Genomic DNA, 14280 nt, shown 5'->3' with positions numbered 1-14280 from the left:
CATAGACAACCATTCACACTCACATTCACACTCACATTCACACCTACGGTCAATTTAGAGTCACCAGTTAACCTAACCTGCATGTCTTTGGACTGTGGGGGAAACCGGAGCACCCAGAGGAAACCCACACGGACACAACATGCAAACTCCACACAGAAAGGCCCTCGCCGGCCCCGGGGCTCGAATCCAGGACCTTCTTGCTGTGAGGCGACAGCGCTAACCACTACATCACCGTGCCGCCGCAAGTTAATCAAAAGAATTTTAATTTTGAACCGGTTCGCTATTTCTACAACGCACACCTAGTCAGCAGGAAAACATTGAAAATGATGTCATCGGAGTGAAATACTGGGAATTATTATACATACAGGCCACTTTTTCCATGGAATAAAAAACGTATTCTATTCCCTTGTAACAGGTTTATTGATAGCATGCAATATTGTTATCATATCACTAATCCTACATGTATTATGCCACTCTCCCCAATGAAGAATGAGCGTGCAATATTGTTATAATATTGCATGTTGTCAAGACAACACGACATCACACATTGGAGCTCATGCGAAGATCCAGTGAAAAAACTTTTCTGCTGTGCATGCGCGGAATCATTTCTTTGTCAGCCAGGAAAGAGAGAAGACGAGGCTAATCCAATGCTAGGTTTAAGCACTAAATAAATAAACTGAAACTAAAGACGCACTGAACAACCGAAAGGCTACCAAAACTTCATTATATATTCTTCATGCATATTTACAAGAGAAAAACATACCAATGGACATTGAAAAACTGGAAAAGAGACACATCAGAGACATAAAACTTCTGTGCTAGCGAGTGACTGACAGTTTGTATACAAACATGGCCGCCAGGTTTGCTTCATTAAAAGCGGAAGATGTGCTGAACACCCAAAAGGCGACCAAAACTTCATTATATATTCTTCACGCATATTTACAAGAGAAAAACATACCAACAGACATTGAAAAACTGGAAAAGAGAGCAATAGCAGAAATATTGTCAAAGTTCTACTTGGAGGTGAGGAAATGTGACAGAGACTTTTACAAGAGGACTTCACTCGTGGAATTCACTCAACAAAACCCTTTTCTTTTGAACAACTGCAATGTAACAATTAACTACTACCAAAAGTAACTTTGAACTTGAACTATCAACCTATATATAGCTTGTATATAAGTTGGGTTGTTGTTCAGGCTTTTTGGATTTGTACCATTTTTATTGTTAGAACTTTGACTTTGTACATGTACACTGAATTACATTCAATTAGAATCAGCATTCAATATTGGTAAGTCCCCTCCAGTTCTTAACTTTTTGTAAACTCTATAATTGTTTCATTGAAGGCGTGTAGTGGTGTAGTGGTTAGCACTGTCACCTCACAGCAAGAAGGTCCTGGGTTCGAGCCCAGCAGCCGGCGAGGGCCTTTCTGTGTGGAGTTTGCATGTTCTCCCCGTGTCCGTGTGGGTTTCCTCTGGGTGCTCCGGTTTCCCCTACAGTTCAAAGACATGCAGGTTAGGCTAATTGGTGACTCTAAATTGACCGTAGGTGTGAATGTGAGTGTGAATGGTTGTTTGTCTCTGTGTCAGCCCTGCGATAACCTGGCAACTTGTCCAGGGTGTACCCTGCCTCTCGCCCGTAGTCAGCTGGGATAGGCTCCAGCTTGTCTGCGACCCTGTAGAACAGGATAAGCGGCTACAGATAATGGATGGATGGCCCATTGAATGTGTATGTATAACAATAATAATATTGGCTGGCTTTGACTCGTCTTTGACTCATTCAGTATCATGCTAGCTGAATGGAATATATCTGATATACCACGAAAAAAGCCAGCCAATATTATTTAAACATGTCACTCAGATCCATGATGTATTTCACATGAAAAAAACATGAGAAATTAAATGTCTTATCTTCAAGCCAACATATGATTTTTTTTATTATATAGACACATTCACTAACAAAAAGTTTCCACATTTATCAAAACAATTAATCAATTTCCTTACGAGTGAGGATATTAGAAAATATCACAGTTGTGGTTCTCGATGTCCCGGATGTAGTTCATATGAAAAATACAAGCAGTGTATTTCCCAGCAAAACACTCATGTCTATGTAATATATTACATTACAGGCAGATGCTCTTATCCAGAGTGACGTACAACAACCACACAGACCCAGAACCTGGGGAGCAGTTGCAGGTTAGGTGCTTTCTTCAAGGGCACTTCAGCCATGGATTTTCCTACCGGTCCAGGGACTTGAACCAGCAACCCTTTGGGCCTAAGGCTGCTATGGTTGCCCCAGGTGTATGTAGTGTACCTTTTAATGATTTACTTAAAAAGGTAATTTGACGTAGCCCAGTGGTCTCTAAGGTCCTATTATTCAGTCTAAATAAGTTTTAAAAGGTAGAACACATTTAATTTTACAGATAAAACTAAAAGTCCAAAAATGCCATTTTGATGTGGAAGGTACCATCTCAGCAACGAGAAAAGGTGCAGTTTATTTCTACTGCAGCACATAGGCTCAATGTGCTCACATTTTAAAAATTGGCTTGATACATTACTAATCTTTCACCCACCTGATGTGGGTGATGAAATTTATCAGCTGAAATTCAGTATTCGTTTTGTTTTGTTTATTTGGTATAAAAAAACAGAGTACATTAGATACATGAACATACAAATTGTAAAGTATGCAGTGGTGAATGAGTAAAAATTGTACCAAGGTATATTATACCGAGGATTACTGAAAAAATTCCAATAGAGGACTAATTTCCATTGAGGTCTTCTTCTTTTGGCTGCCCTCGATTAGGGGTCGCCACAGCGGATCTTTGGTCTCCATTGCTCCCTGTCTTTCGCACTTTCTTTCTCTACCACACCTGCCACTTTCATGTCCTCTCTCACCACATCCATGTATCTCCTCTTTGGCCTTCCTTGTTTTCGTGTCCCTGGCAGCTCCATCCTCAACATTTTCCTTCCAACATGCTCTGCGTCTTTTCTCAGGATGTGCCCATACCATCTCAGTCTCATCTCTCTTAGCTTAATTCCCAAACTCTCCACATGTGCTGTTCCTCTGATGTGCTCGTTCCTTATCCTGTCCAACCTTGTCACTTCCATCGCAAACCTTAACATTCTCAACTCTGCCACCTCCAACTTTGCCTCCTGTCTCTTCGTTAAGGGTACGGTCTCCAATCTATACATCACAGCTGGTCTCACTACTGTCTTATACATCTTACCTTTCACTTTTGCTAGGACTTTCCTATCACAAATGACTCCCGAAATCCTTCTCCAACTGCTCCACCCTGCCTGCACTCTCTTTCTCACCTCACTATCGCAGCCCCCATTTTCCTGCACAGTTGACCCCAGGTACTTGAATTCACCAACTTTCTTTATGTCTACTCCTTGCATCTTCACTACACTCTCATCCCCATTCTCATTGAATTCTGTTTTGCTACTGCTCACCTTCATTCCTTTTCGTTCCAATGCATACCTCCATCTCTCCAAACCCAGCTCAACCTCCTGTCTACTTTCACCACATATCACAATATCATCCTCAGGGGCATAGCTGGGGGGGTCCTGGGGTGCCCATGACCCCCTCTTTGTCGGACCATACATTTTTTCAATAGCCGCATAAGAATATTAGAAAAGCAGCCACTGTAATTTTTCTTACATTTTTTTAACTAGATTGTCACCTCAGCCTCATTAGGGTTTCTATAACCTTGTATGGACTTCTTGTGGTTTGGGAGCGAAAACCCAGTTCTGCGCAAGCACAACACAATCGCGCTAGAAAGCATGGTCAAGCTGCCAGTGGAGCTGCAGTCTTTTTAGTTGCAAATTACGAGTATTTCCTCTTGTGTTAATAATTTGCCATGTCAAAACAAGCAAAACTTTCCTCCTTCTTTTGACGTGAAGAGAGGTAAGCAATTCATTACATATTTTTTTCCATGAAAGTTGCATTTTGTGGCTTTGAAGCTAAGTTTTAGTGTGCCATTTCTAGAACACAACATCAAGAAAATGTGGAAGAATACACTATGGCAGAGCGAACGACACTGACAAGATCATTGAAATCTTTGCCATTCGTCATCCACAATGCCTTTTACTTTGAAACATTTTGGCCGATGAGCAGTAAGACAACAAGAATAGAGAGATCTGCATCGATTGACTAGGGCAAGATGTCAAGCCGCTATCCATACACTGCCAGATAAAGCTGATTTGGCCTAATCATTGTCCGACATCTCAACAGCTCGCAACATGAGATGAAAGAATGATGCAAAGACCGCGTTACTTTCTCAAATGTATTCAGTGTATTTTTTCATTTACAAACCTGCGGGTATGTACTCAGGCTGCCAGTCAGTGTGTGACCCCCCCCTTTGAAAAATCCTAGTTACGCCCCTGATCCGCAAGCATCATGTTTTATGGTGACTCTTGCCTCACTTCGTCCATCAAGCTGTCCATCACTATGGCAAACAAGAAAGGACTCAAAGCAGATTCTTGATGACGTCCCACATTCACCTTGAACCATTCAGTCATTCCAACTGCACACCTCACTGCTGTTTCACTACTTATTTCCATTGAGGTCCTGTGTGTAGTGGAAATAAAATAACCAGGGTATAAGTTTAAATACCAGGGGCGTAGCTAGGATTTTTCAAGGTGGGGGGGGGGGGGGGGGTGTCACACACTGACTGGCAGCCTGAGTACATCTCATCTCATGATCTCTAGCCGCTTTATCCTGTTCTACAGGGTCGCAGGCAAGCTGGAGCCTATCCCAGCTGACTACGGGCGAAAGGCGGGGTACACCCTGGACAAGTCGCCAGGTCATTACAGGGCTGACACATAGACACAGACAACCATTCACACCTACAGTCAATTTAGAGTCACCAGTTAACCTAACCTGCATGTCTTTGGACTGTGGGGGAAACCGGAGCACCCGGAGGAAACCCACGCGGACACGGGGAGAACATGCAAACTCCGCACAGAAAGGCCCTCGCCGGCCACGGGGCTCAAACCCAGACCTTCTTGCTGTGAGGCGACAGCGCTAACCACTACACCACCGTGCCACCCACCTGAGTACATCATGTAACAAAAAATAATTACCATTGCTAGTTTTAGGTAGCTTAGAAACCGGCTCTTCCATTATTGCTGTTTCTTCCACGTTTTCTTGATGTTGTGTTCTAGAAACAGCACACTAAAACTTAGCTTTGAAGCCACAAAATGCAACGTTGATGGAAAAAATATATCATAAATTGCTTACCTCTCTTCACGTCGAAAGAAGGAGGAAAATTTCACTTGTTTTGACATGGCAAATTATTAACACAAGAGGAAATACTCGTAATTCGCAACTAAAAAGACTGCAGCTCCACTGGCAGCTTGACCATGCTTTCTAGTGCGATCGTGTTGCGCTTGCGCAGAACTGTGTCAGTCCTGAGCGCCTTGGCTCGTGCACCTGAAGGCGTGCCTCGGGCTGCGCACATGCGCCTAACGAGCTCTGGCACGCGCGCCGTTAACAAAGAACACCTGTCTTTAATCAATGAACTATGTTTGGGCTATTTAAAAACTGTGCCCATGCAAGGACGATGTGAAGTATTACGCCGCGTTTAGTGTGCCTTACTGAGCCTTGTTTCCTGTCCTTGTTGACCTCCTGGTTTTTCGACTCCTGTTTCTCGTCCCTTAATCTTGTATAGTTTCGCCTCTGATATTCTGTCCGCGCCTCAATTGACCTCCTGCCCGTTTCCTTGATTACGGCTTTGCCTGCTGTTTCGGACTGTTTGCCTGTTGTGTGCGTTTCACGCATTTTATGCTCATATCGCACTGTGTATTATTTAACATATCTGCACTTACAGTCGCCTCTCCCGCACACACTCTGACAAACTGGGTTTTCGCGCCCAAACCACAGGAAGTCAAGGTTATAGAAACCCTAATGAGGCTGAGGTGACAATCTAGTTTAAAAAAATGTTAGAAAAATTACAGTGGGCGCTTTTCTAATATTCTAATAATAAAAATATACACTACCATTCAAAAGTTTGGGGTCACCCAGACAATTTTGTGTTTTCCATGAAAAGTCACACTTTTATCTCATCTCATTATCTCTAGCCGCTTTATCCTTCTACAGGGTCGCAGGCAAGCTGGAGCCTATCCCAGCTGACTATGGGCGAAAGGCGGGGTACACCCTGGACAAGTCGCCAGGTCATCACAGGGCTGACACATAGACACAGACAACCATTCACACTCACACCTACGGTCAATTTAGAGTCACCAGTTAACCTAACCTGCATGTCTTTGGACTGTGGGGGAAACCGGAGCACCCGGAGGAAACCCACGCGGACACGGGGAGAACATGCAAACTCCACACAGAAAGGCCCTCGCCGGCCCCGGGGCTCGAACCCAGGACCTTCTTGCTGTGAGGCGACAGCGCTAACCACTACACCACCGTGCCGCCGTCACACTTTTATTTACCACCATAAGTTGTAAAATGAATAGAAAATATAGTCAAGACATTTTTCTGGCCATTTTGAGCATTTAATCGACCCCACAAATGTGATGCTCCAGAAACTCAATCTGCTCAAAGGAAGGTCAGTTTTATAGCTTCTCTAAAGAGCTAAACTGTTTTCAGCTGTGCTAACATGATTGTACAAGGGTTTTCTAATCACCCATTAGCCTTCTGACCCTGCCAACACACCCATGTGGGTCCCACATGGGTTGAATGTGGGCTGCCCAGCTGGGCTCCAGTCGGTTTTGGCCAAGGATTATGCGGTGGCCCCATGTGGGCAAGCCCAGTTGGGCTAAAAGTGGGTTTCATATGGGCCCTAGCTAAAACCTACTTGGGCAACTCAGGTTTCTCCCATCTGGGTCCCACACGGCTGCAATGAGCAAACACACTGTACCATTAGAACACTGGAGTGAGAGTTGCTGGAAATGGGCCTCTATACACCTATGGAGATATTGCACCAAAAATCAGACATTTGCAGCTAGAATAGTCATTTACCACATTAGTAATGTATAGAGTGGATTTCTGATTAGTTTAAAGTGATCTTCACTGAAAAGAACAGTGCTTTTCTTTCAAAAATAAGGACATTTCAAAGTGACCCCAAACTTTTGAACGGTAGTGTATGGTCCGACAAAGGGGGCCCCGGGTACCCCAGGACCCCCCTCTAGCTACGCCCCTGAATACAAACCAAAATTAACATTTCAAGATTTTACTTGATATGAAATATAGAAATGTGATTTTTTTTTTTTAAATGCAGACTCTTATTTCACTTCCTGGTTCGTAATTCCCATTCGGAGGTCAGTGTTCTTTTCCAATCCTGTAGTGGGAATTACTGATTTTCCACAGGCAGGTATGAATGTAAGACTGGAATATGAAGTCAGTTCTTTGAAGGTGTCAGCCTGGCATGGCGTATCAGATACGGGTTAATAAGTTTGCTTTGTTCTTTTTTAAGCTACTCTCATATTAATGTCGATAAATCAATAAAACAACAACATTTTATGGTGGATTTGCGCGTCACGCTGATGACGTAATCAGACTGGCAACAGCAACAAGACCGCCTCATACAGTGTGATATCCAAGGAGCCGCTAGTTGTGCTTATTCTGGTATATTTTTAATCCTTCCAGGCTTTATTAAAGTACGTTAGACTGATAGAACAATTTTAATGTAGTGTTTAATGACCTTGGCTAAGATGGGCACGTTTTGTTCAAGGTGTATGGCTTATTTACATAGCTTAGCATGAGTTTAGCTAGCTGTGGCTTGTTTATCTTCATAGCTAGCTATTTTCAACACTCTGGTTTCACACATTGTGTGTTTAATGTTGCTCTCAAAGTCACAATGTTTATTTGCCTTCAGTGCATAATGTAGTGTTTCGAGAATAAGCCAGTATGCTAAGCTAAGAACCAGATAGTTAGTAAAAGCAACTGTTTATGTTTATATGCTAGCTAGTTTTGCGCTCAACTGTCAGGCATACTTAAAATATTGTTGTTTCTTAAATTAAAGCCAAACTTGAGCATATTTCTCGTGCATTTTTTTTTATACGTCTGTATTTCATGACAATGTGTCATCTTTCTTTTCTGTCTTAGGAGCAGACAGGTGAAAATGGCTCAGTGAAAGAGTGCAACAGAGGTATGGTTGCCATAAAAGGTTTTGGTACATGATATAATGCCTCCAAGGAAGAGACCCCTCATTCCTGTTAGTGCAAGACGGCGGCCAAAAGACAATGACGATTACTTCCCCTTCAACTTACTGCCAGTGGAGTGTCAGCTCCATGTACTTTCATTCCTGAGTGAGGTGGACAAGTGTAACTCGGCGCTTGTGTGCTCGAGCTGGAGCTGCCTGGTGCGCTCTGGGAAACTGTGGAGAGTCGCAGACTATTCTCGCCGTGGAGTATTCCGTCTTGGACAGGAAGGACTACTCGTGTCCAACAGAGAATTTGAGCGCTGGAAGGCATGGGTTCACCATTATACTCACCATCTCATATCTCGTGGGGCTAGTCTGCTTACTCTCAAAGCAAGCTTTGATTTGGGGGACCAGTGCAATAAATGGGGAGAACTCCTCTCTCATCTGTTGGAGAATGTCCACTGTAGGGATCTCAGTCACTTAGACTTGAACTGGACATTCACTCTGTTGGAGCCGTTGGACCTCCGAGTCCACTCAGGTTCGAGCTCACACCAGGATGTCATCAGCAAAATGGACCAAGTTAATAATTTCCAGATCTTATTAGCCAAACTAGCCCAGAGCTGCCCGCGAATCACCAAGATGCGGCTGCACTTTGATTGGTCTGACAAATCAGTAGGTTTAATAGCTCAATTTCAACACTTGCGCATTTTGGAACTCAAGTACTTCTGGGTTTTTAAAGGAGTGAGTCCAAGCATTTTGCAGACACTGACTAAATCACTGCCTAACCTCAAATCCCTTACTCTCAATGTTCTAGTGCCACTTCGGAATTTGGGCATTTCATACACTCTTGAATCACTGTCCCTGGAGTTCCTTGATGTTTCCCTCAGCCGAGGTCTGGTCTTCTCTTGCCTCAAGCTGCCTACGCTGAGAGAGTTGAGAGCTAAAAAGATTGTACGGGGGATTACTCTGGACCGCCGGACCAGGCTCCGAATCCAGAGCAGGTGGCCTTGCCTGTATCAGGTCTTGCGGGAGGGGACGCCCAAGCTACAAGTGCTCAACAATGAACGACTCCTTCCAAACTGGAAAGAGCAGACTTATGATGAGCTCACTTCTATTCTTCAGCAGTCTTGTTACTGCCTGCAACATTTGGACAATTGGATTTGGTAAACAAACTGTCAGAATTGAACAAAAGGTAAATGGTCAAAAAAAAAAAAAGGCACAAACCTTTCCAGACCTGTTGAAGCAAAGATGAGAATCATTTGTGAAACTGATAAACACCTGTCACCATTTCTTAAACATGCACAATGATTCACAACAAAATACGTCACCCTAAAAGTGAAAGAGATGATATAAAGCACAGCTGTGAGGTCATTTGTTTTAAAATGTCAGAACAAATATGTCTAATCAGTAACAAAATATGATGGCTATTTGAGGACTAGCTACACAGTTCGGTATTATCTGGTGAATGAAATTGTCTTGCTCAAATGTGTAAAAAGAGATCAAATCTTATAACATGGGGGATGGAAAGCAGTGCATGGTCTAGATCTTGGCTTGTATACAAGTATACTCAGTGTCTCAACACAAAAGCTGTGGAGAATGGGTATTTGTCATCTATTTTTTTTCCTTAGTTTTGCGTACCAACAGAAAAACAGTAAAGGGGTTTAAAAGTAATGTGGTGTAATGTGAATCGGCCCTAAATATTTTCAAGATTTTCAAACAGTAGTTTTACTGCAGGTTTTAAAGTTCAAAATTTTTCCGATAGGATAACCCATGTGGTTGACTTTGCAGTATGCTACTAATAGGATAAAGCTAACATGCCAGGCTCTCATTAAACATTAATTTTTTTAAATATTGCTTTAATCAGATATCAGTCTTAATCTTTTTAAAACTGTCAATTTATCTTGCACCAAACTGACAACAGTTTAGAGTTCTGTTAAATCATTCTTTTTCTCCAATTTAACGCAAAATGTGTTAGCAAACCTGTAATTGGTTTTATGAAAAGTGGTGGTGCACAGACTTGCAAAACTTCCAAAGATCTAAAGGACCAACTTGTGTGAAATGTTTTTCCATATATTGTGTGTGTGTGTATATGTAGTTTCCCTCCAGATTGCTTTCCTGGACATCAAAAGTTGATGCATAGAGAGAACATCTTGTATGTGTAGTGCTTCAGACTTATCCATAGAGGTCCTCTTAGCTTCAGGTTTTATATCCCCATCAGCATTTTCCTCTGTGCTTATTACCCTAATTTATTAGTTTGTAACTTGCACTGATGATTTTTTTAATGCTTAAAGGCAATCCAGTAATTCAATGGTTATTGAGTTGTTAAAGACTGCCAGAATAAAATTGACTGGTTTGACCGTCCATATAGTGTCTTCTAAATTTTGTATCAGGTATTATTATATGTTGGTGTACCAAACATGTTTTCATTTAGTTTGAGGATTCTGAAATCTTTGCTGAAGTTTCCAAAATCTGTCCTGAAAGAATAGTAGTGGCTAGTCAGTGTTGTGTAGGTCTTACTGTAGCCTGTCTTGACATACTTTCATAAAGAGTTTTTAAACAATTTTAAAATAATTTCTTCCCATGCATGCTGCACTGCTGTCCTCAGACTGTCCATAGAGGTTGGAGGTAGCTCTCTACAAATTTCTTAATGTAATCTCTCAAATTCCAAATAGGCTTTCAATCAGGTGACTGTGCTGACCATTTTATTTCAGTTACTTCCTCCTGAAACCACTCCCTCATTTGATGTGCTGTAAGGCATCTTGCATCCAGTCACTCAGCACTGGATGAAGCTGAACAATAAGGATCGGGGAGTTTGTCCGCAAGTCAGTGCGAGTATCCACTTTTATCAGAAATCCCAACAGCTTCAGTGGTGATTCATCACAATTCCATCTCCACCCCTACCATCACTCTTCTCTCAGTATCTTCCTTACATAGACTCATCACTTTGATGGAGTAGAAACCTAGGTTCATTATTAAAGGTCATTATTTAAGGTATAAAATTATCATATTCAACCATTAATCATATTCAACCTGGGCGGCACGGTGGTGTAGTGGTTAGCATGGTTGCCTCACAGCAAGAAGGTTCCGGGTTCGAACCCAGCGGCCAGCAAGGGCCTTTCTGTGTGGAGTTTGCATGTTCTCCCCGTGTCTGCGTGGGTTTCCTCCAGGTGCTCCGGTTTCCCCCACAATCCAAAGACATGCAGTTAGGTTGACGTGGGGCAGCCTTGGGCTGAGGTGCCCTTGAGCAAGGTACCGAACCCCTGACTCCGCTCTGGGCTGCCCACTGCTCTGGGTGTGTGTGCGCGTGTTCACTGCTTCAGATGGGTTAAATGCAGAGGATGAATTTCACTGTGCTTGAAGTGTGCATGTGACGAATAAAGGTTTCTTCTCATTTATTATTCTATTTGTGTGCAGCCATAAGCCACAGCTTCCTTCTTGACTTGTGACCAAACATCACAGCCTCTGTCTTTGTTGGATGTTCGATGTTACTCATGTTTCCTCTCTACTCCACAGTCTGAGGAGCAATCTTGTATCAAACTTGCACTTTCTGACCAAAATGCTGTCCTGTTTTGTAGTCGTTCTCCGAGGAGCCATTTTGTTCTTTGCTGACCTACTCTCTCTTTGAGTCTTCAAGATGCTACACACATGCTTCTAACTGCAACAATTCTGAAAGCACTGTTTTTTCCTTATCCTTCCTCTCCAAACACTCAACTTTCTACGCCATTCCCACAACTTACTATATTCTTGGATTTTCAAGCCATTTCTCACTTCTGCTTACCACCAAATCATGTCCATGATAATGCTTGTTGATTAGCTATCAACTTCGACCTGATTTTGGAGTCTATAATGAGCTATACATGCATACACGCAACACGGTGATTATTGCTTAGTCATTTCATGGATACTGAGCATAGAGTACATCTTTCTGATGCAAACTATACAAATACCCTGGCAATCAACACTCATGAAACAAATAAAGTGCTCGTAATTACCGTGGCATTTCTTCAGTAATAAATAAAAAAAAGGGGAACAGACAAAAACTAAGTTGCTAATTGTCAGTATTACATATGTACGTCTGATCAATACTTTTTAAATGCATGTGTGTATAGATGGGCTGGTTTGAGTATTTCAGAAACTGTTGATCTCTTAGGATTTTCATGCTTAACAGTCTATAGAGTTTACATAGAATGGTGGAAAAAAAACATCCAGTGAGCAGCAGTTCTGTAGGTGGAAACCTGATGATGAGATGGATCAGAGGAGAATGGCCATACTGGTTTGAGCTGACTGGAACACTATGGTAATGCAAGTAGCCACACTTTACAACTGTGATAAGCAGAAAAGCATCTCAGAACACACAACACATGGAACCTTGAGACAGATGGGTTCAGCACATTGGATTCCACTTCTGTCAGCCAAGAACAAGAATCTGAGGCTGCAGTGGGTACAGACTCACTGGAACTGGACAGTTGAAGATTGGGAAAAGACCAGGTGGTGATTATAAATACATGACATTAAAAAATATTTTATATATATATATACACACACACACAGTGGTGCTTGAAAGTTTGTGAACCCTTTAGAATTTTCTATATTTCTGCATAAATATGATCTAAAACAACATCAGATTTTCACACAAGTCCTAAAAGTAGATAAAGAGAACCCAGTTAAACAAATGAGACAAAAATATTATACTTGGTCATTTATTTATTTATTGAGGAAAATGATCCAATATTACATATCTGTGAGTGGCAAAAGTATGTGAACCTTTGCTTTCAGTATCTGGTGTGACCCCCTTGTGCAGCAATAACTGCAACTAAACGTTTCCGGTAACTGTCGATCAGTCCTGCACACCGGCTTGGAGGAGTTTTAGCCCATTCGTCCGTACAGAACAGCTTCAACTCTGGGATGTTGATGGGTTTCCTCACATGAACTGCTCGCTTCAGGTCCTTCCACAACATTTCGATTGGATTAAGGTCAGGACTTTGACTTGGCCGTTCCAAAACATTAACTTTATTCTTCTTTAACCATTCTTTGGTAGAATGACTTGTGTGCTTAGGGTCGTTGTCTTGCTGCATGACTCACCTTCTCTTGAGGTTCAGTTCATGGACAGATGTCCTGACATTTTCCTTTAGAATTCACTGGTATAATTCAGAATTCATTGTTCCATCAATGATGGAAAGCCGTCCTGGCCCAGATGCAGCAAAACAGGCCCAAACCATGATACTATCACCACCATGTTTCACAGATGGGATAAGGTTCTTATGCTGGAATGCAGTGTTTTCCTTTCTCCAAACATAATGCTTCTCATTTAAACCAAAAAGTTCTATTTTGGTCTCATCCAGACAAAAAATTTTTCCAACAGCCTTCTGGCTTGTTCACGTGATCTTCAGCAAACTGCAGATGAGCAGCAATGTTCTTTTTGGAGAGCAGTGGCTTTCGCCTTGCACCCCTGCCGTGCACACCATTGTTGTTCAGTGTTCTCCTGATGGTGGACTCATGAACATTAGCCAATGTGAGAGAGGCCTTCAGTTGCTTAGAAGTTACCCTGGGGTCCTTTGTGACCTCGCCGACTATTACACGCCTTGCTCTTGGAGTAATAATGGTCTTGAATTTCCTCCATTTGTACACAATCTGCCTGACTGTGGATTGGTGGAGTCCAAACTCTTTACAGATGGCTTTGTAACCTTTTCCAGCCTGATGAGCATCAACAACGCTTTTTCTGAGGTCCTCAGAAATCTCCTTTGTTCGTGCCATGATACACTTCCACAAACGTGTTGTGAAGATCAGACTTTGATAGATCCCTGTTCTTTAAATAAAACAGGGTGTCCACTCACACCTGATTGTCATCCCATTGATTGAAAACACCTGACTCTAATTTCACCTTCAAATTAACTGCTAATCCGAGAGGTTCACATACTTTTGCCACTCACAGATATGTAACATTGGATCATTTTCCTCAATAAATAAATGACCAAGTATAATATTTTTGTCTCATTTGTTTAACTGGGTTCTCTTTATCTACTTTTAGGACTTGTGTGAAAATCTGATGATGTTTTAGGTCATATTTATGCAGAAATATAGAAAATTCTAAAGGTTTCACAAACTTTCAAGCACCACAGGCACTGACTAAAAGTGGAGCTCCTGATGAGTGTAAAATGTTAGTAAATAATCCCATGTTATTTTTTAAA

At 42.1% G+C, this 14280-nt stretch overlaps 1 protein-coding gene across 1 annotated transcript; it reads left to right on the top strand.

The window, feature by feature from the left end:
• Window positions 1–7339: 7339 nt before the first annotated feature.
• Window positions 7340–10453, top strand: si:dkey-12e7.1 (uncharacterized protein LOC557553 homolog). The gene is made up of 2 exons (XM_060922972.1): window positions 7340–7575; window positions 8056–10453. The coding sequence occupies exon 2, from the start codon at window positions 8135–8137 to the stop codon at window positions 9257–9259; it is 1125 nt and encodes a 374-aa protein (XP_060778955.1). The 5' UTR covers window positions 7340–7575; window positions 8056–8134; the 3' UTR covers window positions 9260–10453.
• Window positions 10454–14280: the final 3827 nt, after the last annotated feature.

This window comes from Neoarius graeffei, chromosome 6 (assembly GCF_027579695.1).
Source record: "Neoarius graeffei isolate fNeoGra1 chromosome 6, fNeoGra1.pri, whole genome shotgun sequence".
NCBI classification, from domain to species: Eukaryota; Metazoa; Chordata; class Actinopteri; order Siluriformes; family Ariidae; genus Neoarius; species Neoarius graeffei.
The sequence above is the reverse complement of the archived record's forward strand: the minus strand, read 5'-3'. Positions and strand labels throughout refer to the sequence as shown.

Excerpts from the sequence above, each read along its gene's own strand:
- si:dkey-12e7.1 (XM_060922972.1), top strand. The coding sequence starts at position 8,135 with ATGCCTCCAAGGAAGAGACCCCTCATTCCTGTTAGTGCAAGACGGCGG.